This window comes from Corythoichthys intestinalis, chromosome 12, assembly GCF_030265065.1.
Source record: "Corythoichthys intestinalis isolate RoL2023-P3 chromosome 12, ASM3026506v1, whole genome shotgun sequence".
Lineage (NCBI taxonomy): Eukaryota > Metazoa > Chordata > Actinopteri > Syngnathiformes > Syngnathidae > Corythoichthys > Corythoichthys intestinalis.
The window spans coordinates 14,309,864-14,335,890 of NC_080406.1; the positions used below are offsets into that span (position 1 = coordinate 14,309,864).

At 42.0% G+C, this 26,027-nt stretch overlaps 2 protein-coding genes across 4 annotated transcripts; both read left to right on the top strand.

Annotated features, from left to right (window-relative positions):
• Positions 1–3,152: 3,152 nt before the first annotated feature.
• Positions 3,153–17,575, top strand: LOC130927525 (uncharacterized protein KIAA2012 homolog). The gene is made up of 14 exons (XM_057853416.1): positions 3,153–3,332; positions 4,771–4,890; positions 5,058–5,132; positions 5,315–5,382; positions 5,491–5,554; positions 5,767–5,998; positions 6,213–6,320; positions 10,360–10,555; positions 10,623–10,749; positions 10,867–11,222; positions 16,289–16,464; positions 16,529–16,701; positions 16,805–17,021; positions 17,091–17,575. The coding sequence occupies exons 6-14, from the start codon at positions 5,775–5,777 to the stop codon at positions 17,239–17,241; spliced, it is 1,728 nt and encodes a 575-aa protein (XP_057709399.1). The 5' UTR covers positions 3,153–3,332; positions 4,771–4,890; positions 5,058–5,132; positions 5,315–5,382; positions 5,491–5,554; positions 5,767–5,774; the 3' UTR covers positions 17,242–17,575.
• Positions 17,576–19,481: 1,906 nt separating this feature from the next.
• Positions 19,482–25,844, top strand: LOC130927312 (serotransferrin-like). Of its 3 annotated transcripts, none has more exons than XM_057853028.1 (18): positions 19,482–19,560; positions 20,302–20,389; positions 20,700–20,851; positions 20,938–21,040; positions 21,391–21,582; positions 21,647–21,776; positions 21,925–21,980; positions 22,047–22,210; positions 22,311–22,464; positions 22,528–22,688; positions 23,696–23,792; positions 23,857–23,877; positions 23,946–24,110; positions 24,604–24,757; positions 24,876–24,943; positions 25,005–25,189; positions 25,462–25,651; positions 25,711–25,844. In XM_057853028.1, the coding sequence occupies exons 2-18, from the start codon at positions 20,326–20,328 to the stop codon at positions 25,746–25,748; spliced, it is 2,094 nt and encodes a 697-aa protein (XP_057709011.1). In that variant the 5' UTR covers positions 19,482–19,560; positions 20,302–20,325; the 3' UTR covers positions 25,749–25,844. The 3 variants fall into 3 exon arrangements, with proteins under 3 accessions (XP_057709011.1, XP_057709013.1, XP_057709012.1); XM_057853029.1 differs by lacking the exon at positions 19,482–19,560 and adding an exon at positions 20,191–20,211; XM_057853030.1 differs by lacking the exons at positions 25,005–25,189; positions 25,711–25,844 and having other exon boundaries at positions 24,876–24,975; positions 25,430–25,480.
• Positions 25,845–26,027: the final 183 nt, after the last annotated feature.

Consider the following 26,027-nt stretch of genomic DNA (forward strand, 5'->3'; position numbering starts at 1 on the left):
TTCGTATACGGTTAAATCTGATCTGGGCCACATTCTTCCAGAATGTGGTTCCGATCTGAACTGTCAAGTCCCCCAAATCGGAATTCATGCAGCAATTACGTCAGCAGAGAGTGAGAGAAGTGGTAGGTAGCGGTAGAGGAAGGTAGTGGTGCAGGTGTGCATTAGCGTTAGCGCCTAGTTTGAACGCAGCTTTTGGGGAAGGGGCGGGCTTGACAACAGTCATAAAAAAAATAAAATGGGTTGAGGATAAGCCTGAGTATGCTCGGTTTTCCGTCATTTGTTTTGATGCTCCTGCGCGTGCAGGTCAGTGTGCTTACCGCGTCTCGGACTGCGAATTAGGCTACGTTCATACTACAGGTCTTAATGCACGAATCCGATTTTTTAATTGTTTATCCGACTCGAGTGAGGCATTAACTTGACGGTCTGAACGTGACAAGTCGCATAGAACTGGACCATTTCAAATCCGATCTGGGTCACTTTCGTATGTGGTTCAAATCCGATCTGGGCCACATTTTTCCAGACTGTCGCGGTGGTCTGTACTGTCCAGTCTCTCAAATCGGAATTCATGCACCAATTACGTCATCAAAAAGCGAGAGAGACGCCCCGGTAGAGGTGCAGCTTGTGCGTTATTAGCGCCTAGCTTGCCTTGAAGACGACTTTTTAGGAAGGGTCACACTTGACAACAGTCATAAAAAAAAATAGAAATGGGTTGAAGATAAGCCTGAGAATGATCGGTTCTCTGTCTGCTCCAGATAAGCAATATTTCAACATTGCTTACACGGCCGAGAGTCGGGGCAAAAAGCCCGTATGTGTGTGACATGCACGGACAGTGCGTGCATGCTATCGATCCATATAAACTTTGAATATAGGCCTAAATGGGAATTATTTATGTCTGTTATTTGTGTCCACATTTTGAAAAGCAAAATATGATATCCCTGGAATGACGGATGACAGCCAGTATGTGCGGCCATTCGTTTTGATGCTTCTGCGCATGCGGGTCTCCTTGCTCAGCGCGTGTCGGACTGCGAATTAGAGCGCATGCGTAATACTTGAATGGTCTCAATGGACAAAGGCAGTCTGAACGGGGACGCCAAAAAAATGGATATGACAAAAAAATCGCATTTGTGCATTAAGACCTGTAATATGAACATAGCCTTAGTGCGCATGCGTGATGCTTGAACGGGTTCAATGGAGAGTCTGAATGGGCACGCCAATGAAACATATATGACAAAAAAATTGGAATTGTGCATTAAAACCTCCGGTATGAACCTAGCCTAAGTGGCCCAAAAAAACTTCTTCTTTCTTTCTTTCTTTCTTTCTTTCTTTCTTTCTTTCTTTCTTTCTTTCTTTCTTTCTTTCTTTCTTTCTTTCTTTCTTTCTTTCTTTCTTTCTTTCTTTCTTTCTTTCTATACTTTTGTATTTATTTATTTATTTATTTATTTTTCCCTTCAGGCATGACAAATCCAACAACATACAGCATTTATATGTGTTTACAATTAATTCAACCCGAAAAGAAAAGGGCAGACGGGAGAAGCCGAAGCTTTTTGGGAACCACCCCCAGTATACCATAGGACGCGGAAAATATTGTATAACAATTTTTGACATTCAGATTGCGTAGTGATTACAATTTTTTTTTTTTTTTTTGTCGATCGTATCCATGTGATCGTTATGTTGATTAGATCTTCTGCAAGGATTTGGACATCTTTTGTGAGAGGCAGAAGAACTTCTCCCCGGCTCCTCGATTACGTCTTTGTGATCCTTTCATTGACGACAGCCTAGGAGGATACAACCTTGGTTTTTCAAAGACATAAGTAGACCCTTACTGGCTTTTCCAATTCTAAAATTTGATGCAACTCTGTTGATATAAGAGGGCAAAACCAAATGCCTATTCGTTGAAGTGCAACCTGTTGTTTTGTTGCTTGCCTGTCATAAGACAGCTGCCAGGTTGTCTATTCATGTCAATGTGATGTTTATTACTTGATCGCAACCTGTTTTTTTGTTTTTGTTGCTTTCCTGTCATAAGACAGTTGACAGGTTGTCTATTGTTATTCATGTCAATTTGATACATTTATTACTAGATCTTTTAAATTACTGAAAATTATATCACAGAATGACTGGGGAAAGAAAGGCACAATGCTAGACACAGGCCTACCACTCTTTCTTTCCTGAAGTGTCGAGCTACCAACCGGCGTCATCAGCAACGTCTGCTGTGCTGAGTAAATCGTCATCTGACGCCTCATGTTCAAACATGTAGGGATTAATTGTTGATAATCTTTCCTGGGAGCCTTTGCCATCGGTAGCGTCACGAAATAGCGATCTTGAATGGTTACTTTCGGTGGAAATATCACTGATATCGTTGCTGCTGCTATCGCTGTGGTTAGTCTTCAGTTGCGTTCGGGAAATTAGGTCACACACTTGACGGAGTGCTAAAAAACTTAACGTAATTATGCGTTAGAAACGACATTGTGTTTTTCGACGAACTCGTCCAAAGTTTATATTTGTAAAATTACACCAAAGTCTGAAAAGCTCTAGGTGTCCCAAGTTTTCAAGTCAAATTAGCTTTACTTAATGACAGAGCGAGAACACTTCTGATTGTAATTGATTCTCCCTCCAAATTTTGGTCAACATTAACATTTCAGAGGGGACGAGAGAGTTCCACTATGGAATATGGAGCAATCGACAACCACCATCTACCTCCTTTAAAAGTACACCAGGTCATGACGATGCAGACCAGCAGGACTGGAACTCATAAGGAAGTCGGGTTACACCCCAACGAATGTCAAAAGGACTCCTATCGTCACCCAATGCTTCTTCCTCTACTACTCCCTGACAAAAAGCATGGTGAAAACATGTTGTGGTGATAGTGTTTGAACCTGATGAACCTGTATGTAAGACTATGTTTTTTCTCCATCACACAGAACATATCATACGTTTAAAGAAAGCAGCAAGGAGGGACAAATCTGAGAAACAATTCTGCAAAGAGTTTTTCCAGCATGAACAAGAGTCCAAGAAATCAACTGATGTTCTGCTTGACCTGGCGAACGGTGCATCAAAACCTAGCATTAGTCAATTATTTTATTTCATAGGGGTTTTCCCTTCAATTTTCAGTGTTTATAATTAAAATACTACCTTCTGTTTTTATGTCCTTTTTCTCCAAGCATGTTTGCCTCTCCCATCGGGAGTCTCAGGATGTGTTGTGGGACGCAAAGGACCAGGCAGTCAGAGTTCCTCAGCATTTTTATATAAGAGAATAAATGATCTCCAGGATTCCTTAGAAGCCAGTGACACTAAAAGAGACATAGTCAGGGGTGCTCTCCCACTGGAGCTGAGAGGTACAGATGCCAAATGGAATATTGAATAGAATATCCTGACATATTGTAAAATAGCTTAGCGTATGCTCAAATCCCAAGCATTTTAGGATTGAGACATCTAATGGTTAATAAGCATGTTGTGCTAAGCTGTGACCAGCCCTTGAACAAAGGCAAAAGGCTTCTAAATTCACTTTGAAGGCAACATGCATATTAGCCCAAAACTGATACTGAAAAAAAATGTCAATATGATCCAATATCATTTTCCAATGCTTTTACCTGTGAAGGAATTCGCCCCACCCCCCGCCAAGCCGCGGAAACACCGCCAGCCGAACGAAGTGCCGCTCCGCTGGCACTGCTCCCGCAAGCCAACCGGTGGGGGCCAACATTCCGCGCGTTCATTCCCATGTTAACCCTTTGTACTGACTCCATGTTCCAAAAATTTAAGAAGGCTCTTCTCTGTTCAGTCTGTTCATCAATTGCTATTTTTTTCCAACACTTGCTAAGGCTAAGTTCTAAGGCCCCATCCATGTTTTTACGATCCCCGGTCAGGGCTCATGAGGGGGAATAAAGGGAATAGTTACCTTTCTCGCACACACCATATAACTTTTGCATTACTCTAACACACTTAATATAAACAATCAGGGAATAGCATTGTTTCTCATATGAACTGTAGGACTGTTTGTACTACTCTAACACACCAAATATAAAATAAATAGCACCTACACCATAGTTTAATGAAAAGAAGCAGAATAGATACAGAACGCCATCTTATCACAGAAGCCCAACATGTGCGCCACAAGCAAAATTGACGCACCAACTCTCGCAATCAGTTCTCCCGGCCACTCCAAGGACAAAGAGCAGGGCGCTCTGTCCTAAAACAACTAGCATCGGCCGCCCAACCAGGATATAAAGTTGATAACGGGTGCTTGGGACGTAAAGACCGGCGTCGGTCGCTGTGGCAACCACGTCCCAGCCACGAAGGATGACGCACGAACCTAACCACCCAAAACCGGCTACAGAGGGCTGATCCCAAGACAACACCCAGCCACACCTTCGGCCCGGCCCACTCCACCGCAGCTTTCAAAAAGACTGAACACTGAGATAACAAACAGTTCGCTGCTCGGAAACATTTTTATGTAGCCTTGTTTTGGATCCAGCATTATTCCTCCGTCGTCTGTTTTGCCTTGTTTTTTGATCATTGTCGACGAATAAATTGTCAACCTGTTTTTGGTGAGCCTTCTTCAAACTTTTGGAACATGGAGTCAGTACAAAGGGTTAACATGGGAGTGAACGCGCGGAATGTTGGCCCCCACCGGTTGGCTTGCGGGAGCAGTGGTGTTTCCGCGGCTTGGCGGGGGGGGGCGAATTCCTTCATCTGACAACTCTATACACACACTTCTTAAACATTAACTAGTATTCAGCTCGTGTAGGCATCCCTAATATTGTAGCCATTTGTCAGATTTACAGAAAAGTCAAGCCGTTGGATGTGTGATTCTTGGTCCTGATGGTGAAATTATTCAACTGTCATTCTATGACAACTTTCAGCACCAAGACCTTGATGACAACATAGAGCAGCAAGGTGAGTAAATCACTAAAATCAAATTAAAGAGTTTCCAAAAATGTGGATTGAGCAGAAAGTGCTGTTTTAATGTTTATCAAGGAGGCGCACATACAGTGTTGGAAGCATTATTGGTTTTGAAGTGTTCTGAGACGCCAGCATGAAATAATTATGTCTGTCCCTCACAGTCTTTCAGGGTTTGTCTGCAGATGGTGAGACATTACCCTGTCTCATTGTGCTGCAGCGTGGACAGACGCAATCTGGTAAATACAATACATACAACACACCAGTGGTGGATGAAGTACTCACTTTTTCTACTTAAGTAAAAGTACAGATATAGGTGCAAAAATACTTTGGGGATCATACAGTATCATATACATATATAGAGAGATCTGATCTGTGATATACTGTATATTTACATATAGTGTACATATTTTCTGTACAGATGAAGATGGGGTGCAGAACTTAAACGCACCGTCAGGGGATGTTCCATATTGCGCACGCATTAAAACAGTGAGTGTCTTTTTTTCCCGCCAATTTACAAGTTTTAACGAGGTTGACTTTTATTTGTTTAACGTGTGGCATTCCCACACTGTTTTGTAATATTTGTTGTTAAAAAAGTTTTTAGAGCTTCACAGATCTGCAGAGTCTGATGCAAGACCACCCAACAGCCATGATAATTTAGGTAATCCGTTTTTATAACACCATCTATTTATCCAACGCCTTATATTTAGAATTATTTTTATTTTTCAAACAATAAGTAAAATTTACAAAACACAATGGAACTTAAAACAAAGTGAAATAAGTATATACAGTAAGTTATATAAATTATAATAATAAGTGAAAAAGTATTACCTACCTGGGCTGTTTTACATGTAGTACAGTATTTTGCTCCAGTGGTTACGATGAATGAAAACACAGAGAGAGCGGCCCCAATGGAGGGAGCAGGATGCAAGGACAAACAAGATGCTAAAATTGAAGTTGGGAACTCCTCACCAAAGGAACATGTAGAGGAACCTCCAACAGGCAGCACTGAGGAGCAAGAGGAGGTAGTTAAATGTCTGCCACTAGCCAGTTCAGGACATACCAGCCACTTTGACAGTGACACGATGCCGGAATCTGGACTTGGGTATGAATTTGATTCAATAGCTTAAAGCACAGCCTCTGAAGCTGAAGTGTAGTGTCTGTGAACCTATTTCACCTATCGCAGAATCAAACTAAAGTAAAACTACTCACCTAATGAAGACAATACGTTTCTGGTCACTTGACTAATTTTGAAGGTTCTGCTGTTCCTTAAATGAAATGAGATTAATGAGATATATGTGTATGATTTTATTTCACAGTACCACTTCCAGCCATCATGGTACGATTGCTAGGAAAGCACCAAGAAAGGAACCAACAGTGGGAATAAAAAAGGACCTAGAGAGTGAAACTGCAGATGAAGCTGCACGGTGAGAGAGAGTGAAAAACAACGTGGTATCATAGGTAAAGGTATTAGCAAGTAAGGATAATTTACTTCTCAATACCTGGTACGCTGTAATTTACGGTCGGTATATTTCAAAATTAAAACACAACTATTGGATTCTTCCAACCCATACAAGAACATAGCTCCTATGATCATTGGGACACACACCCCTCCACCATGGCAAAATGATGACTTATAAATTATTAAATAATTATGGATGCAGTAAAACCTCTGTGACAGGGTTGATTGTAAAAAAAAAAAAAAAACTGGAATGTTCATAAAATGAGGCTCCTCAGTGGCAAGGCCCCGGGGGTTGATGAGATCACCCCGGAGTTCCTAAAGGCTCTGGATGTTGTGGGGCTGTCTTGGCTGACACGCCTCTACAACATTGCGTGGACATCGGGAACAGTGCCCTGGAGTGGCAGACCAGGGTGGTGGTACCCCTTTTTAAGGGGAGGCCCGGAGGATGTGTTGCAATTAGAGATGTCCCGATCCGATATTTGGATCGGATCGGACGCCGATATGGGCAAAAAAATGCGCATCGGTATCGGATCGGAACACTGGAAAAATTCCGATCCAGACTTCTGATCCTTTTTTTTTTTTTTTTTTTTTTTTTTGAAGTCCGGTCCGGGTTTTCCAGAGCACCGATTTACATAATCCATTCCAGTTTTTGCTTCGGTTTCCCTAAAATCCGGTCCGCATTTTAAGGCACACCTTCAACACACTACATTTACATCACTGTCTCCCAATTTACCGAGAGACTTTATTGGTAAAAATGTCAGCTGTGTGGGATCATTTCACCTTAAAGGACGACAAAGATGAAGAGGCAGAGAGCAACATATGCCACAATAAAGTCAAGCGTAGTGGTAAAGCTGTAAGAAGTTATAATACAACCAACCTAATCAAGCATTTAGCGAAGTACCACCACAAACAATATGAGGAGTATGTTAAGAAAACCGAAGACAAAAAGAAAGGTCCTACGCAACTAACACTGGCAGAAACCTTTGCTATGCGTGACAAACTGGCACTTGGCAGTCCCAAAGCCCAGGGAATAACAGAATCATTGCCGAAGAATTCATTCTGGATGACGAGCCATTATCTCACGTGAGTAAAGACACACCATCCAACATGCGATTCGGCCGTGGAAGATTCAAGAACGATTCAAAAACATCCAAATTCCGATTATTGAAATATGTCAAGTAAAGTGGAACTAATACACAGCGCGGTCTTCGGGACGCAATGAGAAACTGACCGCATTGCCTCCCGAAAGTAAACATAACTTGTCTTAGACCCAGGTAATGCCAATGCTCAACTCACGGCTTTAGCTCAACTCATGCCGCTGGATAAAAAACACAAGAATACCTGACTGATGCTGACAGCTGCTACAAACTACGTCAACGTCGTTTTACTGGAGATAATGGATATCATATGTATATAGAACCAGATGCTACACGACAGACTCGACTGCGTTAGCAACATTGAAGTATTGAAAACCAGATGCGTTAGTAAACCACCCCCATCTTAAAGCAGAAGACTTCCCTAGTAGGCTGTTGTGAACCTTCCAAGCGAACCTAATTAACTTTTTATCTAAAATACTCCTAAATCGGCAAAATCTTGACTTGAATCTATCATCGAAACAGTTTTAAAACTTTCACATGTTGAAAGTAGACAGAAGGGAAATTATGGAATAACGGGAGCAATTTTAACAACTTTAACAGTTGATTCGCAAAATTACCGTATTTTTCGGACTATAAGTCGCAGTTTTTTTCATTGTTTAGCTTGGGGTGCGACTTATACTCTGGAGCGATTTATGTGTGAAATTATTAACACATTATTATATCATTTCACATGTTATTTTGGTGTTTTGGAGTGACACTGATGTTTTGGTAAACTTGTTAGCATGTTCTTTATGCTATAGTTATCTGAATAACTCTTCATAGCTATGTTACGTTAACATACCGGCCATGTTCGCATTTCGTTGTTTATGCATCATGTAACATTATCATACTGTACACTTATTCAGCATGTTGTTCTCTATTGTATTTTTATTTTTAATTTGCCTTTCAAAATGACATATTTGTTCTATTTGTTGGATTTTATCAAGTAAATTTCCCCCAAAAATGCGACTTATACTCCGATGTGACTTGTATATGTTTTTTTCCTCTTCATTGGGCATTTTATGGCTGGTGCGACTTATACTCAGGTGCGACTTATAGTCCGAAAAATACGGTAAATGAATTGAATGCAGTTTAAAGCTGCTGATACAGAATGGGGACTTGAGTATTTTATTTACTGTTTTAAAATGTTACTTGATACTGAAATAGTCGTTTATTTAAACCTGAGAGGCTTTTTATACAATTTTTGTAACTAATGCACGAAACATTAAAAGCATCTAATAGCTTGGGGGATTTGTGGGATTTTCCACTGAGGTTGTTGGTATGTTTTGCTTTTTTAAGACAGTTTACAATATTATTTGCACATTTTACTGACTGACTATGCCATTTCTGTTTGTTATTTATAATGTTTTGTATTTGTCACTGAATAAACAGGTCAGTTTCTTGTTACCAACCGTTGTGTGTTATTCAAACTCACCTAATTCAGCTGGCTAGTTGTTATCAAGAGTACTAAAACCTTTTTCAACATGAGTCTGACAACTAAGTAAGGAGGCTAAATAACTTTAAACTTTAACACATGCTCAGATAGGTCGGTATCGGCCAGTATCGGATCGGAAGTGCAAAAACCTGGATCGGGACATCCCTAGCTGCAATTATAGAAGGGTAGATAGCTGGGGTCTCTGTTAGAGTCAGAGTCAGAAACACTGCGATTTGCAAGAGGCTTAGAGTCAAGTCACTTCTCCTTGGACCAGCTCTAAACCCTCTGCAGGGTCCTCCATGGTGCATGGAAGTTCGCCCAACTGGTCTACATGTTTTTTGTGGATTTGGAGAAGGCGTTCGACTGTGTCCCTCAGGGAGTCCTGTGGGGGGTGCTTCGGGAGTATGGGGTACCGAGCCCCTTGGTAAGGGCTGTTCGGTCCCTGTATGACCGGTGCCAGAGTTTGGTCCGCATTGCTGACAATAGGTCGGATTCATTCCCAGTGAGTGTTTAACTCCACCGGGGTTGCCCTTTTGTTCATAACTTTTATGGACAAAATTTCTAGGCGTTGAGAGGTCTGGTTCAGTGGCATCTCTGCTTTTTGCAGATAATTTGGTGCTGTTGGCTTTATGAAGCCATGATCTCCAACTCTCACTGAAGCGGTTTGCGGCCGAGTGTGAAGCGGTCGGGATGAAGATCAGCAGCTCCAAATCCGAGACCAAGGGTCAATGAGATACTCCTTCAAGTGGAGGAGGTCAAGTATCTTGGGGTCTTGTTCACGAGTGAGGATAGGAGAAAGCGGGAGGCGGATCAATGCAGCATCTGCAGTGATGCGGACTCTGCACCGGTCCATTGTGGTGTAGAAGGAGCTGAGCCAAAAAGCGAAGCTCTCCATTTACCAGTCGATCTACGTTCCTACCCTCACCTATGGTCACGAGCTGTGGGTCGTGACCGAAAGAACAAGATCCCGGATACAAGGGTTGAAATGAGTTTCCTCCGCAGGGTGTCCGGGCTCTGCCTTAGAGATAGGGTGAGAAGCTCAGTCATCCAGGCGGGACTCAGGGTTGAGCCGCTACTCCTTCGTGTTGAGAGGAGTCAGCTGAGGTGGCTCAGGCATCTGTTCCAGATGCCTCCTGGACACCTCGCTGGAGAAGTGTTCCGGGCATGTCCCACAGGTGGAAGGCCCCGGGGGCGACCCAGGACACGCTGGAGAGACTATGTCTCTCGGCTGGCTTGGGAACGCCTTGGGATCCTGCCAGAAGAACTGGTTGAAGTGGCTGAGGAGAGGGAAGTCTGGGCTTCCCTTCTAAAGCTGCCCCAGCAACCCGACCCCGGATTAAGCAGGAGATAAAAGATTGATGGATGGATGTTCGTAAAACTTCTTGAACTATGTCAAATCTGTACATTTACATTAATGCCGTATGTTCATGTAGGGGGAAGGATGTGAAAACTATCAGGCCACAAGAAGCAGTCGGACAGATTCAATCCAGGATGAACAAAGTTGGAAATGTGAGGAAGTGGAGGCAACAGGGCGAGAGTGACACTACCTTGACTGAAAGCCAATTAGAAGACAAGCAGACCAAGATAGAAACAAAGGAGAGAGACAAAAAATCTACATTATCATCAGTGGTAAGGAATTATGTGGTTCGTCGTCACTTTGGTGATTTGTTTTCGATATTGAATGATACGGTTTCAGAAAAAGAGCGGGGCCAAGAAAGGAAAGAACAGCAAAATAAGAACAAAGGATACCGCAGATGAAGAGAAAGGAAGGATGGAAGAGTCCACCAGTAGAAGCCAAGGAGCAAATCAAAAGTACAAAGAGGGTAATATGAATACACACAAGAAGTACTGTTTTGGAAGCAAGGACAGGGATTGATCAAAAGTAAATTTAAATGAAAACAGTGGTTTCAAATTGAAATGTTTTTCCATCATATTTGCAGATGCTGTTAATGTTTACTCACATGAACAACTGGACAATGACAGAGAGAAGGTTGCAACTGAACAAGAATCAGCCGAAGACTTTCACCTAAAATCAGTCGCAGATTTTTCTGGCAAAAGAAACGCTGGAAGCAGCTTAGAAGACACGGATCACCTTTCCACTGATGACAAGCACAGCACTGACGGCAGTACCCAGTCAGTTAGTTCCCTGAATGCGAGAAGTTCACTGAGATCTTCCTGTGAGGGTGTATCGGTCAACATGAGGCTTCTGGGATCCTCTCACGGTCAACTGTCCTCGTCATGCTCCACCGTCATGGTAACTGAGGAGCAGCTGATGTTAAACCTTGTGAAGACTGAGGTTGGTAAAGTGCAAAATATACCCTAGCGTGGTTTGACAATTTGATGACTGGAAGTCAAAGAAATATCCTAGTGAATTGCACAAATATTTCTTTCTGGATTTTTTTCTGGAAAAAAACTTTGAAAAAAAATATGCTAGTTCATGGTGAAAACAAATTAATTAAACAACAAGTGACAGCTCTGGTTGTCAGAATTGTATACCGTTATCACATTTGGAATACCATAAAATGTTTCACTGTCAAATTAACAACAAACTACCACAAAAAGAACCACATTTTAGCCCTTGTTTTACAGCAAACAACGTAAAAACTATATACAGTGGGGCAAATAAGTATTTAGTCAACCACTAATTGTGCAAGTTCTCCCACTTGAAAATATTAGAGAGGCCTGTAATTGTCAACAGGGGTAAACTTCAACCATGAGAGACAGAATGTGGAAAAAAAGAAAACAGAGAATCACATTGTTTGATTTTTAAAGAATTTATTTGCAAATCATGGTGGAAAATAAGTATTTGGTCAAAACCAAAAGTTCATCTCAATACTTTGTTATGTACCCTTTGTTGGCAATAACGGAGGCCAAACATTTTCTGTAACTCTTCACAAGCTTTTCACACATTGTTGCTGGTATTTTGGCCCATTCCTCAATGCAGATCTCCTCTAGAGCAGTGATGTTTTGGGGCTGTCGTTGGGCAACACTGACTTTCAACTCCCTCCACAGATTTTCTATGGCATTGTTATCCGGAGACTGGCTAGGCCACTCCAGGACCTTGAAATGCTTCTTACGAAGCCACTCCTTTGTTGCCCTGGCTGTGTGTTTGGGATCATTGTCATGCTGAAAGACCCAGCCATGTCTCATCTTCAATGCCCTTGCTGATGGAAGGAGATTTTCACTCAAAATCTCTCGATACATGGCCCCATTCATTCTTTCCTTTACACAGATCAGTCATCCTGGTCCCTTTGCAGAAAAACAGCCCCAAAGCATGATTTTTCCACCCCCATGCTTCACAGTGGGTATGGTGTTCTTCGGATGCAATTCAGTATTCTTTCTCCTCCGAACACGAGACCCTGTGTTTTTTACCAAAAAGTTCTATTTTGGTTTCATCTGACCATAACACATTCTCCCAGTCCTCTTCTGGATCATCCAAATGCTCTCTAGCGAACCGCAGACGGGCCTGGACGTGTACTTTCTTCAGCAGGGGGACACGTCTGGCAGTGCAGGATTTGAGTCCCTGGTGGCGCATTGTGTTACTGATAGTAGCCTTTGTTACTGTGGTCCCAGCTCTCTGTAGGTCATTCACTAGGTCCCCCCGTGTGGTTCTGGGATTTTTGCTCACCGTTCTTGTTATGATTTTGACGCCACAGGGTGAGATCTTGCATGGAGCCCCAGATCGAGGAAGACTATCAGTGGTCTTGTATGTCTTCCATTTTCTAATAATCGCTCCCACAGTTGATTTCTTTACACCAGGGGTGTCCAAACTTTTTGCAAAGGGGGCCAGATTTGGTGTGGTAAAAATGTGGGGGGCCGACCTTGGCTGACGTTCTCTACGTAGAACAATATGTTTAAGCAAATTTTAGCAAGCCATTCTGTGTGTCACATTTGCTCTATTTTTTTTTTTTAATTAATAATTTCAACAATCTCACAACTAGCCTTTGTGGCGTTCTCTTTCGACTCGGCCTATTGCGAAATACTAATGCTGTAAAATTAAACTAGCTTCAAATTGCTTCAATTTCTCCTTTCTACGTATCTTCCCTGTAATCTTGTCGTACATGTCAGTGTCTTGTTTGGTAATGTCGCCTCACATTGAACTCTTTAAAAACAGCGACTGGCTCTTTGCAAATGAGGCTGACACAGTTGTTGCGTATTTTAGTAAAGAAATAGTCCAATTTCCACCTATCCTTGAAGTGTCGGCTGTCGCAGTCAACTTTCTTTTTTGTTGTTGATTGTCGCCATTTTAGAACATTGGGAGTAAAAGGTCACACAGGGTAATTTTACTGCTGACCAATTTATTAAGTCTGTGTGCTGGCCAGACGTTAGTGATTTTATGACAGAGGCTGGGGGCCGTATGAAATTTGACCACGGGCCGCATTTGGCCCCCAGGCCAGACTTTGGGCATGTCTGCTTTACACCAAGCGTTTTACCTATTGCAGATTCAGTCTTCCCACCCTAGTGCAGGTCTATAATTTTGTCTCTGGTGCAGAGGTTGCGCTAGACATTTTCGTTGTCTGTCATTTTGACTGACAGGGTCATAAAAATCCGGTCATAATCTATTTTTACCAGTCACTGAAATTTTTAAAATGATAATGATGACATATTCAATAGTATTTAGTTTTCATTCATTTTTAATTTTGTAACACTTGCTTGGCGGCGAAAAATTAGACACTGAAGTTGTATTTTTCTCCCTCTTTTTACTCTGCTTACCGCCAACAACACCAATAAAACAACTCCACTCCCAAAGAAAAAGAGGCAACCATATAGACCCCAATCACCAACGTCACACAATGATCTTAATTGTGGTTGTCAGCCCAAAATCTTCTAAATATATATTAAAATTATATAAAATGACTACTACATAGTCTGTGGTGATCGTTTGGTGCCCCGATTTCTTGTCGAATTACAGCAGTCCATCTCGCTCTCCTCTTCGGTAATTACAGCTCCAATAGCATATATTTAAAAATGCTACCGTTCACAAGTTCGTAGTTGGATCACGGCGATCTCGGCGAACCACCGTCTGTCACAATTCCTGCCTCTCTCGGCCTCTCCCGGGAGTTGAGCTGTCATCATCATTGTGGAACGCAAACTATATATGTTCGATATATGTCCATCAACGTACAAGTCAAGTTGTCTTCTCTTTTATAACAGCATTTCCCAGCTGTAAACAAACGAATAAAAACTTGTAACACTTGGATATATGCGGTGCATTCAAACACGATTAGCAACAGGCGGCTAGCAGCAGTAGCAGAAGCTAGTTGTTGTAAAAATGATTAAACTTCGTAATTACAATCATCATCGTAATATCAATAGCAAAGGCAACAAGTCGTTTCATGCGCCAGATTTTAGGTTTCGTATTTTTAGAGCACATTACCTTCCATAACAGCGGGGGCATGACTGCAGGAGCTGTCAGTTTTGTCCATCTCCTTATGACGAGTACGAGCACCCATGGTTTGGAAATCGACATGGTACGAAGCATGGAGGCCTTGGCTTGGTTCTCCACCCGCCTACATCAAAATAACATTCCCGGGATCTTGTATAAAGACCTTCCAACTTCGATTCCACCGCCATTGACTTCAATGGTAAACAGGCGGAAACGGAAGGGGAAGGAAGACATAAGGATCATGCGCTGGCACACCGGGTGCACCAATAAGAACCTCGCGTTGATGTGTCAATCACGGTGCCGCCGCCAGACCCTGGTTACGCTACAATATTCTGACAGAATAGCCAACAACGTCATGCATTAAGAGAGACAATAGCTAATTAATGTGCCACCCTGTGGTCTGGGGTGTGAATTGCAACCTGTCAAAATGACTGACGGACTTCAGTTTTTTCCGTCACCGTTTTAAAAAAACGGTCAACGACGGAAAATTTCCGGTTAACGCGACCCCTGCTCTGGTGTCCTTCGACAGCTCTTTGGTCTTGGCCATGGTGGAGTTTGGAGTGTGACTGACTAAAGTTGTGGACAGGTGTCTTTTATACCGATAATGAGGTAAAACAGGTCCCATTAATGCAGGTAATGAGTGGAGCCTCGTTAGACCACGTTAGAAGAAGTTAGACCTCTTTGACAGCCAGAAATCTTGCTTGTTTGTAGGTGACCAAATACTTATTTTCCACTGTAATTTGGAAATAAATTCTTTAAAAATCAAACAATGTGAATTTCAGTTTTTTTCCCCCCACATTTTGTCTCTCATGTTTGAGGTTTACCCAGGGCCGGCCCAGGCCATTTGGGGGCCCTAAGCAAAATGATGCCAAGGGGCCCATATTTTTAGCCCACCATTTCGTCACAGTGTACTGTGAAACCCATACATGCAATCCAACCCATACGTCCATATTTTGTATATTAACAGATTTTGTTGCACTGCATACTTCAAACTTCTCACCCCAAATGATTGTCAGTACTTACAGTAAATGGCGCCAAACCTTTTTCTGATTGGCATACTACTTGATAATAATGTCCGATATAAATGAAATGACTATATCTACACTCTCCAGTCCAAATGCATATTATGCCAATATTTCGTTTTACAACAATCAGCGGAAACCGTACATTTGCCGTTGCCGACAGGTGACAACTTGCTCGGCTTTACTTGATTCGCTCCAGGCCTTCGCTCTGCAGCTAATAGCAATTACTAGTACGACATATTGACAAGCTCAGCTGACAACAACGTTCAAGTGTCTTGCACAACAACAACATCAGCAACATGCTCTATTACCTTGATACTGTTGTTTCTTTTCCTCTAAGATTTTCTTCTTCTTACGTTTCTCTGCTCCAGAAGGATAAATTCTCTTCGACATATTCGTGCATCTATTTTCCAAGCAAGTTTGAGTACCAATAATCGCAAAGCAGGTTCAACGTCATTCCCCAGGTTGCCAGATTGTAATGACGAAAAAATGGATGTTTGCATAGATAAACGGCAATACGCGCCACATCATTCACGATGCTCTAATAACAACGTATGAAATGAGGTTTCCAGATTGGGGGCCCCCTAGTGGTCAGGGGCCCTAAGCAGCTGCATAGTCTGCGTATAGGCTGGGCCGGCCTTGGGTTTACCCATGTTGAAAATTACAGGCCTCTCTAATCTTTTCAAGTAGGAGAACTTGCACAATTGTTGGTTGACTAAATTCTTATTTGCCTCACTGTATTACCACCACCTGTTATGTGGCACAGGTAAGTAACAGGTGCTGTTAATGACACAAATTAGAGAAGCATCACATGATTTTTCAAAGGGTGCCAATACGTTTGTCCAACCCATGATAGAATTGCAGAGATGCCAATAATTTTGGCCAGCAGTGTACATTATTGAGAGAGTATGATTAACACAATTCAATATTTGAAAGTGTTGGCATGGGTTTTAGGCCTCCAGAAGAAGTCGAGAAGAAATTCATCATCAGGCCGTGATGCAGGAAGTGGAGGGGAAGAGGGAGCAAGATGAAAAAGAAACAAGGCAACTGCAAAAGGAGAAGAAGTGGACGAAGGATATCGTTAGGAACGAGCTGGAGGAGGAACGGAAAAGGAGAGCAGAAGATCTCAGGTAGGAAATGTTTTCAGCTTGTATCACAAAGCTTTCTTTTGTCACTTTGTTTCCCCACACTCAGACAAAGGAAGCTTGCAGAGGAGGAGGCTAGGAGAAGGCGTGAGGAGGGGCAGCAGCAGCGAGTCGAACGGGAGCAAGCGGAACGAGAGAGGTCAAGGAGACGTCAAGAAGGGAGGAGGCGACAGATGGAGCAATTGCAAAAGATAAGGGAGGAGGAGGAAAGAAATAGGAAAGGTGGAATGATAAGAATATATCATAATATCGTAATGGCATAAACTACTTTTTTCTGTGAGAGGAAAAAGACTTTATAAAAAATTGAAATCATCGTTTATTGTAGCGGAAGCGGAGCGTGTGCACCAGGAGGAGCAGAGAAAGCAGGAGGAAGAGGACAAGCGTTTGCAGGAGATGGACAAAAGTGAGAGAGAGGAATACCTTGCTATGAAGAAGTATGAAGAGGAGAAGAAAATCAAAGAAAAAGACTATCAAATTAGAGAAGAACAAAAAGCTGTTCGGACCGAAGAAGAGTCCAGGATGCAAGCTGAGCTACGCTACAAGTAAATATAGTCAACATTTTTATTGTCTGATTAAAGTCATGCCCTGCTTACACTTTGTAGTTTATGCAGGCAAATGGCTTTCAAGACGGGTCTACTGTTGGAGACAAAGGAGATGGGACAAACACAGAGTATCTCCAGACCTTGGGTCTACTCTTATTTCACTTTGTTACAGCTGCTGGACCTCAATCCCACTAAGACTGATGATAACATAATAGAGTGATCCTTCAGCTCCGCGTTTGACAAAAGCGATAACGGAAAAGTGTTATTTTTATGTGCACACTACAAACATTTGTTTTTTGCAACAAATGCGAAAAATAAGAAATAAGACCACATCAAAAGAAAAATGGACAATTCTTCTTTCTGTAGAGTACATTTTGGCAGCCCTTTTATTCTCCTGGGGCCCCAAGCAACTGCCTGGCTTGCCTGTGCGCTAGCGCCGTCTCTGCTCTCAGCCCAAGTCTTTGAAAATAGCCCATTTGGGCGGGAACCCTCCCAATCCTGCAGCATTGCTGCCTGTCCTTAAGTTGTATTGATACCTTGTTGATATTCTACTCTTTTTAATTAGATGGGGCTTGCATTTTTTTTTTTTTTTGGATTGGCGTTTCTTCGGCGTGCGGCACAGCCCAAACTGTCTGACCGACCGTCACCGTTCGTATGTCAAAGTGGCCGGAGTTTTAGTGTGACGCAGGGAATTTTTGGAACGACCCCCCAAAATTTTCCGTTCACCGGTAAACATGATTTTAAAAAGAAAAAAAAAAAATTTTTTTTTCAAAACGCTACTTGTCGTACAAGTTTTGACCAAATAGCATCATTTACACATTAAAAATTAAAAGATGGTAAAGGGCATATTTGGCAGAAATGTACTGTTTCCCCAAAATTCACCAAAAGCTGTCCCATTCATTTCTAATGGGATGCCATTGACAACCATGTCCGTCCAAATTTCCCATTCATTTTCAACGGCAGGAAAACATAGGTTCTAGTGATTTTTGGCCATTTACCACTACAGCCCATTGACATTTTGTGACCTGATATACATAGGACGTGTCCCCGAAATTCCCCCAAATCAACAGGAAGTGACCTGATATCAACAGGACGTGTCCCCCAAATATATATCAACAGGACATGTCCCCCAAATGTCCCTAAATTAACAGGTAATGACCTGATATCAACAGGACATGCCCCTGAAACGTCCCCAAATCAATAGCAATTGACCTGATATCACCAGGAAGTGTCCCTGAAATATCCCCAAATCAACAGGAAGTGACCTGATATCAACAGGACGTGTCCCCCAAATGGATATCAACAGGACATGTCCCTCAAATGTTCCTAAATTAACAGGAAGCAACCTGATATCAACAGGACGTGTCCCCAAAATGTCCCCAAATCAACAAGAAGTGACCTAATATCAATAGGACTTGTACCCGAAACATCCTCAAATCAACAGGAAGTGACCTGATATCAACAGGACGTGTCCCCCAAATGGATATCAACCAGACATGTCCCTCACATGTCCCTAAATTAACAGGAAGTGACCTGATATCAACACGACGTGTCCCCAAAATGACCCCAAATCAACAGGAAGTGACCTGATGTCAACAGGACCTGTCCGTGAAATGTCCTCAAATAAGCAGGAAGTGACCTGATATCAAAAGGACATGTCCCCCAAATGGATATCAACAGGACGTGTCCCTCAAATGTCCTTAAATTAACAGGAAGTGACCTGATATCAAAAGGACGTGTCCCCAAAATGACCCCAAATCAACAGGAAGTGACCTGATGTCAACAGGACCTGTCCCCGAAATGTCCTCAAATAAACAGGAAGTGACCTGATATCAAAAGGACATGTCCCCCAAATGGATACCAACAGGACATGTCCCCCAAATGTCCCTAAATTAACAGGAAGTGACCTGATATCAATGGGACGTGTCCCCGAAATGTCCCCAAATCAACAGGAGGTGACCTGATATCAACAGGATTTGTCTGCAAAATGTCCCCAAATCAGCAGGAAGTGGCCTCATAGATCTGTATCTACCACAGCAAAGTTCCATCATAATTTCTCCAGAGATGGAACTTTCTATTTGCTTATTAATAGGCTTTTATGGAGCGACCATTGATTCCTACTTGAGATCTATGAATGACAATTTCAAATAATAATTTTAAAAATTAGCCAAATTACATTTTTTCTCTTTGAAGTGATCCCAATGATATGGCTGCGTCCTAAGAGCCATGAATTACAAATCTAATTACTTTGCAGGAATAAAAGAATAAATATTCTTGGGTAACCATTTTGACAAAAGGTGACCCATAAAAAAAATACTGCTCAACAAACTCTTCTGTCACTTGCAACCTCTATGCCGCTCCTTCTGTTCCACTGACCGCCACCTGGAGCGCCCTCTTTCTCCTCGTCACACCTGCTTGATGCAGCAGCTGAGGTCAATTAGCACTCAGGTGTGGGGACAAGATATAAACAAGTTCTGCGCCAAGTGAGGTCCTCTCTTCTTTCCTCGTCAATCTGCCCTGAGGTCTAGTAGGTGGTGAGGTGAGCTATTTTGGTGTTTTTTACCCAAAATTGACCTTGTTTTCAACAAAATGTACCTTTTCTTATTTGAAGCTTGGTAGCGGTTTTAAAAGCTGGGTACTGCAACATGTGATGTTGTCTAACTTGTCTGCTGTTTGTGAAGTGGCTCATGAGTCATGATCTCGTATTGGGGAAAAAAAAATTTGGTCAACTTAATGCTAAATTGACCAAATGGTGACTCATGGCTAAATACAAATGCTAAAATAAATGAAGCTATGATTTTTTTTTTTTTTTTTTTTTTAAACCAAACATTTTGAATGGAACTCAAGTTTCTTGAAAAATATACAGTTTGACTTTTTAAATGGATTTGAGGGTGATGCGTCAATGTTATTCTGAAGGTTTAATAAAGCTCGTTGAGTCACTCTAAGCTGCCAACGCCTTCTAAATGAAACGAGAATATGAATTTGGTTCCTCAAAGCTTTCTGTACTTTTGTGAACTGTGAAATTTGATGGCTTTATTTTTTTTCTTTGCCAGTTAGATCTGCAGTGTAGTCAACACTGATCTGTCAAACAAGCAAAAGGGCTGGAACTTCCCCAAAACAAAATTTTGCCAATAACCATGTTACCTTTTGGGACATAATCATCTATTTTGATTCTATTCATCTGTTTTTGGTTGGTGTGTGTGCGCCTTTCATTTGATGCGCAAAGGTATGCACACAGAAACCCTGACTAAACTGACATCTACCGGTCTCTTCCTACTAGCGTGACTGACTTCAGCTCACTCTGATGAACCAAGGACTGTCCACAATGAAGCATCTGCTGTCACTGTCGCTGCTGCTCAGCTACCTGGGTAAATGCCAGATTACAACTGGATAGCAATTTTTCCTTGTAGAAGTATATGCTTTGACCTCCCATCTTAAGGCAATCCATGTTGGTACAAATCATTCATTTGTTCAGATGGTAAATGTTGAAATTTTGAAAATATTAATGTCAAATTTCAACAATACTGTAATTTTGGCTACAACTGGTCATCAAGCATCTTTCAGTGTAAAGCATAATAAATGAGGGCAGGAGTAAATTAGCTGTAATATAAATCAAAGTGAATACTTGTATAGCACACTATTAAAGAACTGTACACGTTCAACTCTTGTTTGTGTCAGCTGCTGCAGTGTTGACGGCCACCATGGAACGTGTAAGGTGGTGCGTCATATCGGATAAGGAGTACAAGAAGTGCTCAGACCTGACTGCCCAGGCACCAGTCTTCTCCTGTGTGTTGAAATTAAATTCCATGGAATGCATTGATGCTATTAAAGTAAGGATTTCTGACCCCTCTCAATGGGTTTTGGTTAATCTGTGTTGCAAGAAACCTTTCAACCTTCCCTGCTAATCTGACAACAGAAAGGTATGGCAGACGCTATTACATTGGACGGAGGCGACATCTACACTGCCGGACTAGAGAAATATCAACTGCAGCCCATAATTGCAGAGCACCATGGCAATTGTAAGCCAACTCTAAACAATGTCAAGTTTCTAAGTATAATTTCTGTGTGGAATTGACTGATCAGTTGATTCTTGACAAGTCAAACGCAAGCCTATCAATGGCAAGTCTTCCTGGATCAGATTAAAGTAATAGACTGTGGGAGGAGGACTTGGTCAGAATGAGCCAAATTGCAGATGACTAATTTGAAGGATTAAGAATTACTGTATATTCTCCACTATGGCAGGTGCCTCACAATCTGGCTTTTTTTAGATTTTGGAACCTGGCTCAAAATTGGCCATGTGCTGCAATAGTTTGTCATGAAGCATATTTTAAATTTTTAAGCCCTAAAAAATATTGTGTGGTCTCTTCAGCATCAGAAGGCTGCTACTACGCAGTCGCGGTGGTTAAGAAGGGCTCGGGCTTTGGCATAAGAGACCTGGCTGGAAAGAGATCCTGTCACACTGGCTTGGGAAAATCCGCTGGCTGGAACATGCCAATTGGAGCGCTCCTCAAGTTGGGTATATTGAAGTGGGGAGGCCGTAAGAGCCAAACGATTGAGGATGGTAAGTTGGCATCAAAGTTAATGCATCTGATTTGAACTAGTTTTGACTTTCGACTTTTTGGCAGCGGTAGGAAGTTTCTTCTCGTCAAGTTGTGCACCTGGAGCAGACAAGGGTTCACAACTATGTAAAAGCTGTAAGGGTGACTGCTCAAAATCTCCAAATGAACCTTTCTATGACTATGATGGTGCCTTTCAGTAAGTACTTTGTTTTTGCAGTACATTACAAATTTTTGATTTGTTCGGTCACTGCTGCATAGAATTTTAACACTATTGCCCCAAGTACGCGCTGCCTGCTTTTCCACTTGGCCCACAATCTGTGGCAAATAACAAACCCTGTTATTAGGTGCCTGGTAGAAGATGCGGGAGATGTAGCCTTTGTCAACCATCTCACTGTACCCGGTGAGTTCGATCGCTGTACTCGGCCAGGTATTCAAACGTTCAAAATTATTTGACATTTTTCTGTAGATGACAAGGAAGCAAACTATGAACTTCTATGCCCTGACAATACAAGAGCACGCATTGAAGACTACAAAGAATGCCACCTGGCCAGGGTACCTGCTCACGCAGTAGTCACCCGCAAACAACCCAAACTGGCTGAATTGATCTGGAAAAGTCTCAGTGAAGTGCAGGTAAGTGTGTATGGTGTTTTTGCCCTTGTAATCTCCCAATGCGTGGTTTGACATGTTTGACAATTTATTCTGCATTTAATTCCTCCCCTTTGTGAACTAGGGCTTTGACCTGTTCTCCTCCAAAGCTTACGCACCTGCCAAGAATCTTATGTTCTCAGACTCTACTGAAATGCTGGTCCAATTGCCTTCCAACACAACCTCCTTCCTGTATTTGGGTGCCGGTTATACGAGCATAGTGCACTCTTTGAACAAAGGTAACAAATGTTATCAACAAACACAGGTGAACACTAGACAAATTTTGCTGTACTTTTACTCAGAGGTCGCTGCAGCCGGATCAAGCGCCCTGATGTGGTGTGCCGTGGGCCGGAGTGAGATGAAGAAATGTCAGTCATGGAGCATCAAAAGCATGGTGGATGGTGATGCTAAAATTCTATGCCAAACTGCCCCAACTGTTAAGGAATGCATAAGAAAGATAATGGTGAGCTCTGTGTGACCAGTTCACTTTAATCCTGAAAAGGCAATGGCATGCTCTATAGTAAAGTGATTCAAGCCTAGTACATTTTTAATCATTTGATTTAGAGGTCGAACACCATGGCCAATACCAGGCTGAGGTTTTTAAATTTCCATGACTAATCAGAATTCCCTAGTTTGCCTGGAATTTGCAAATTCCACGGCTCCTGTGTATGGGATTTGACATGAGGGCTCAAATCATTTTTGCCTACATGACGCCTAACTAGGTAGACGTTTATTTTCCCTCAATAGCCACAATGTCAAAACTAACCCTAATTGGGTCATTTTATCATGCAGTAACCTGACTGATATTAATAAGTGTTTTTTTCAGTAATCTAATTTTCTCAGCTTGGCAGTAGTTACTGTAACTGAGGATGTAAAGGTGCATTACGACATTTGTAGAATGACGTGAGAAGTCGGAGAGCGGAGCGGGGTGGACGGAAGGAGTTGACACCGTTGCAAACGCGATGCTAGGTGGCTCCAATAATGCCTGACTGTAGCAAATGTCCTACAAACTACTCATATGATGCTACGATAGATATCACATGTATATAGAACTCTATGCGAAATACTTGCCGGCGTTGGTAAACGGCAGACTTCTCAGGAAAGCTGTTGTAGTGAACCTTCCTAGCGAACCTAAGTAACATTATCTATAATACTCCTAAATCGGCAAAATCTTGACTTGAAATGGTTTTAAAAATATCACATATCCAAAGTAGACAGAAGGGAACTAATGCAATTTTAACTTTATTGGTTGATTCACAACATAAAATGACTTAAAAAAATCTTTGCTATGTTTGGTTTTTTTTGGAAGTGGGGTGGGACATGAACGGTCACACCAGTTACTTTACTAAGTAACTGTTACTTAGTAAATTTTTGGTAAATAATTTTTAACTAATTTATACACCAACGCTGAATGCGACAAGTTTAAATGGCCTTCAGCCACTCCGCTTTGAAGAGTTTTGTTGCCTTCAGAGTAACGAGGCTGATGCAATGTCAGTGGACGGAGGAGAGGTCTTCATTGCCGGGAAGTGTGGACTGGTTCCAGCGATGGTCGAGCAGTATGATGAAGGTAAAGCATGTTGCTGGAATGGTTCATATATAAATTTCTGAAATCTTAAAATTTTCGTTGACAGCTAAATGCAACACATCTGGCGGTAAGTAAATCTTTTCAAATTGGAAGTGGAGTGAAATTCTTGAAGTAAAACTAATTTGTAGTCTGTAGCCTCAGCTTCTTCATACTATGCTGTTGCGGTGGTCAAGAAGAATTCTGGCATCACCTGGGACAGCCTGAGAGGAAGGAGGTCCTGCCACACAGGTTATGGCAGAAACGCAGGCTGGAATGTTCCCATGGGTCAAATTTATAAGGAGACTGGTGATTGTGACTTCAGTAAGTACATGTCATTCATGACGGTATCAATTTTTGGTCATTTCAATATACTGGTGATATATAATGCTACTTTTGTCATGCAATCTAAGGGTTGAGCCTTGCTCTGCCAACAGCATCAGTCATAAAATGCTTGACTTAATTTTCTAAGATGGCTATCGATGCTAAAAACAAAGCAGTTGCCACATTTTAAAAAATGCATATTTTTAGCATAAACAGAATCATTGCAATTTCAAGACTTTCTGTATGCAACCAATTTACACAATCACCTATATGCAGTTGTAAGCTGCCCCACCATTTTGCTGCAATGCAGAGCCTTCAGTCAATGTGTGCTAGTCTTTAAAACATGATGGCTAACTTTAAGTAAAAGTGCAATGTCTCTGATGCTGAAAAATATGCAGGCAACTGAATTCTTTTCACTCGTATGAAAAAAAACTCAGTTCATTGCTTAAATGTTGCGTTTCTAAAGGTCAAATAAATCGTTCCCTTTGTTCAGCCATGTTCTTCAGCAGCGGCTGTGCCCCTGGAGCTCCGGCCAGCTCTCCTTTCTGCTCTCAATGTGCTGGGAGTGGTAATAAAACTGTGGGTAACAAAGCAAAGTGTCAACCAAATTCAGAAGAGGAATATTATGGCTACGTAGGTGCCTTTAGGTAAGGGGTTTTATTAATATAGCAGCTAAAACTTACCCCCCCCTTATGGGGAAGTGCACAAAAAGCTACATGTTGCATCATTAGACCCTGCTGACGGGGATATTTGCTGTCTTTGCAGATGTCTTGTTGAGGGTGCTGGTGATGTTGCCTTCACTAAACACTCGATTGTTCAAGAGAACAGCAATGGTAACGACCTGATCCCAAACATCAACAGTACCGTATCCTATCAAAATTGTTCCTCTTGCAGGAAAGGGTCCAGCATGGGCCTCCAACATCTTGAGCAGAGACTACGAGCTGATTTGCCCACAACTAAGTGGTTCGGCCCCAATTGGAGATTTTGAACATTGTCACCTGGGAGCCATCCCGGCACACGCTGTGATTACCCGGCCAGAGACCAGTGACCATGTTGTCAATGTTCTTGGGGAGCAGCAGGTGATGCATTCCGGTGGCTCCGAATTGACCTTGCACAATTTGTATTACTGCCAGTAATTCAAATGGCTTAGAAGCTGTTAATCTGAAACATTAATTCTTTTTAAAGTGGGATGACTGGAAGTGAATGTTCATAGTTCAGTGCCATTGATGTCAATTTTGAAAAGGTTTGCAGTGATCCTCAAAGTCAAAAATGGATACGGCGTGAATTGCACAGCCAATGGTTTCCCTTAATTTGAATAGGTTCAACGCTTTGTATGCCTCTTTGGTTTTAGGTGAAGTTCGGCAGAGGTGGCAACGATCCCAGTTTTGAAATGTTTCATTCCCAGTCGGACAAGAACCTGCTCTTCAAAGACTCCACCAAATGTCTGCAAGAGGTGCCAAGCGGCTTGGACTATAAAGGCTTCTTGGGACAAGATTACATGGCTGCCATGACCTCACTAAGGCAGTGCAGTGACACAACAGGTTTGGATAGTTTTATTGGGCTTAACATATTGTGAAAATAATTGTTCCCTTCCAAACAGATCTGGAGAAGCTGTGCACCTTCATCACTTGTCAGTGAAACGAGACTGCTGTATGTCAACTCTTAATACCAACTACGTGTTTCGCTAACATTGATTGTCATGAACCTCTTATCAAATAAAGCCTTTAAATGACATGCAGTCTTTAATTTTTTTGTTTGTATTGTACAGTGGTCAAATTTACCTGCCAGGGTATGAGCCCAGGTTTCCTTAAATGCATCACTTTGCGGTTACCTGCTTCAAGGAAATGAATTGGGCTGTTCCCTGTGTATGACAGCCCTGCATATTGAGATTCTGACCAGCCTTTTACATTTTTTAAT

Bases quoted from the DNA above. Each gene is read 5' to 3' on its own strand.
- LOC130927525 (XM_057853416.1), top strand. From the start codon at position 5,775: ATGAATGAAAACACAGAGAGAGCGGCCCCAATGGAGGGAGCAGGATGC. The intron at 6,321-10,359 runs GTGAGAGAGAGT...ATGTTCATGTAG, and splicing joins ACTGCAGATGAAGCTGCACG to GGGGAAGGATGTGAAAACTA. The intron at 16,465-16,528 runs GTAGGAAATGTT...CCCCACACTCAG, and splicing joins AGGAGAGCAGAAGATCTCAG to ACAAAGGAAGCTTGCAGAGG.
- LOC130927312 (XM_057853028.1), top strand. From the start codon at position 20,326: ATGAACCAAGGACTGTCCACAATGAAGCATCTGCTGTCACTGTCGCTG. The intron at 20,852-20,937 runs GTAAGGATTTCT...ATCTGACAACAG, and splicing joins AATGCATTGATGCTATTAAA to AAAGGTATGGCAGACGCTAT. The intron at 24,111-24,603 runs GTAAGTACATGT...CCCTTTGTTCAG, and splicing joins GACTGGTGATTGTGACTTCA to CCATGTTCTTCAGCAGCGGC.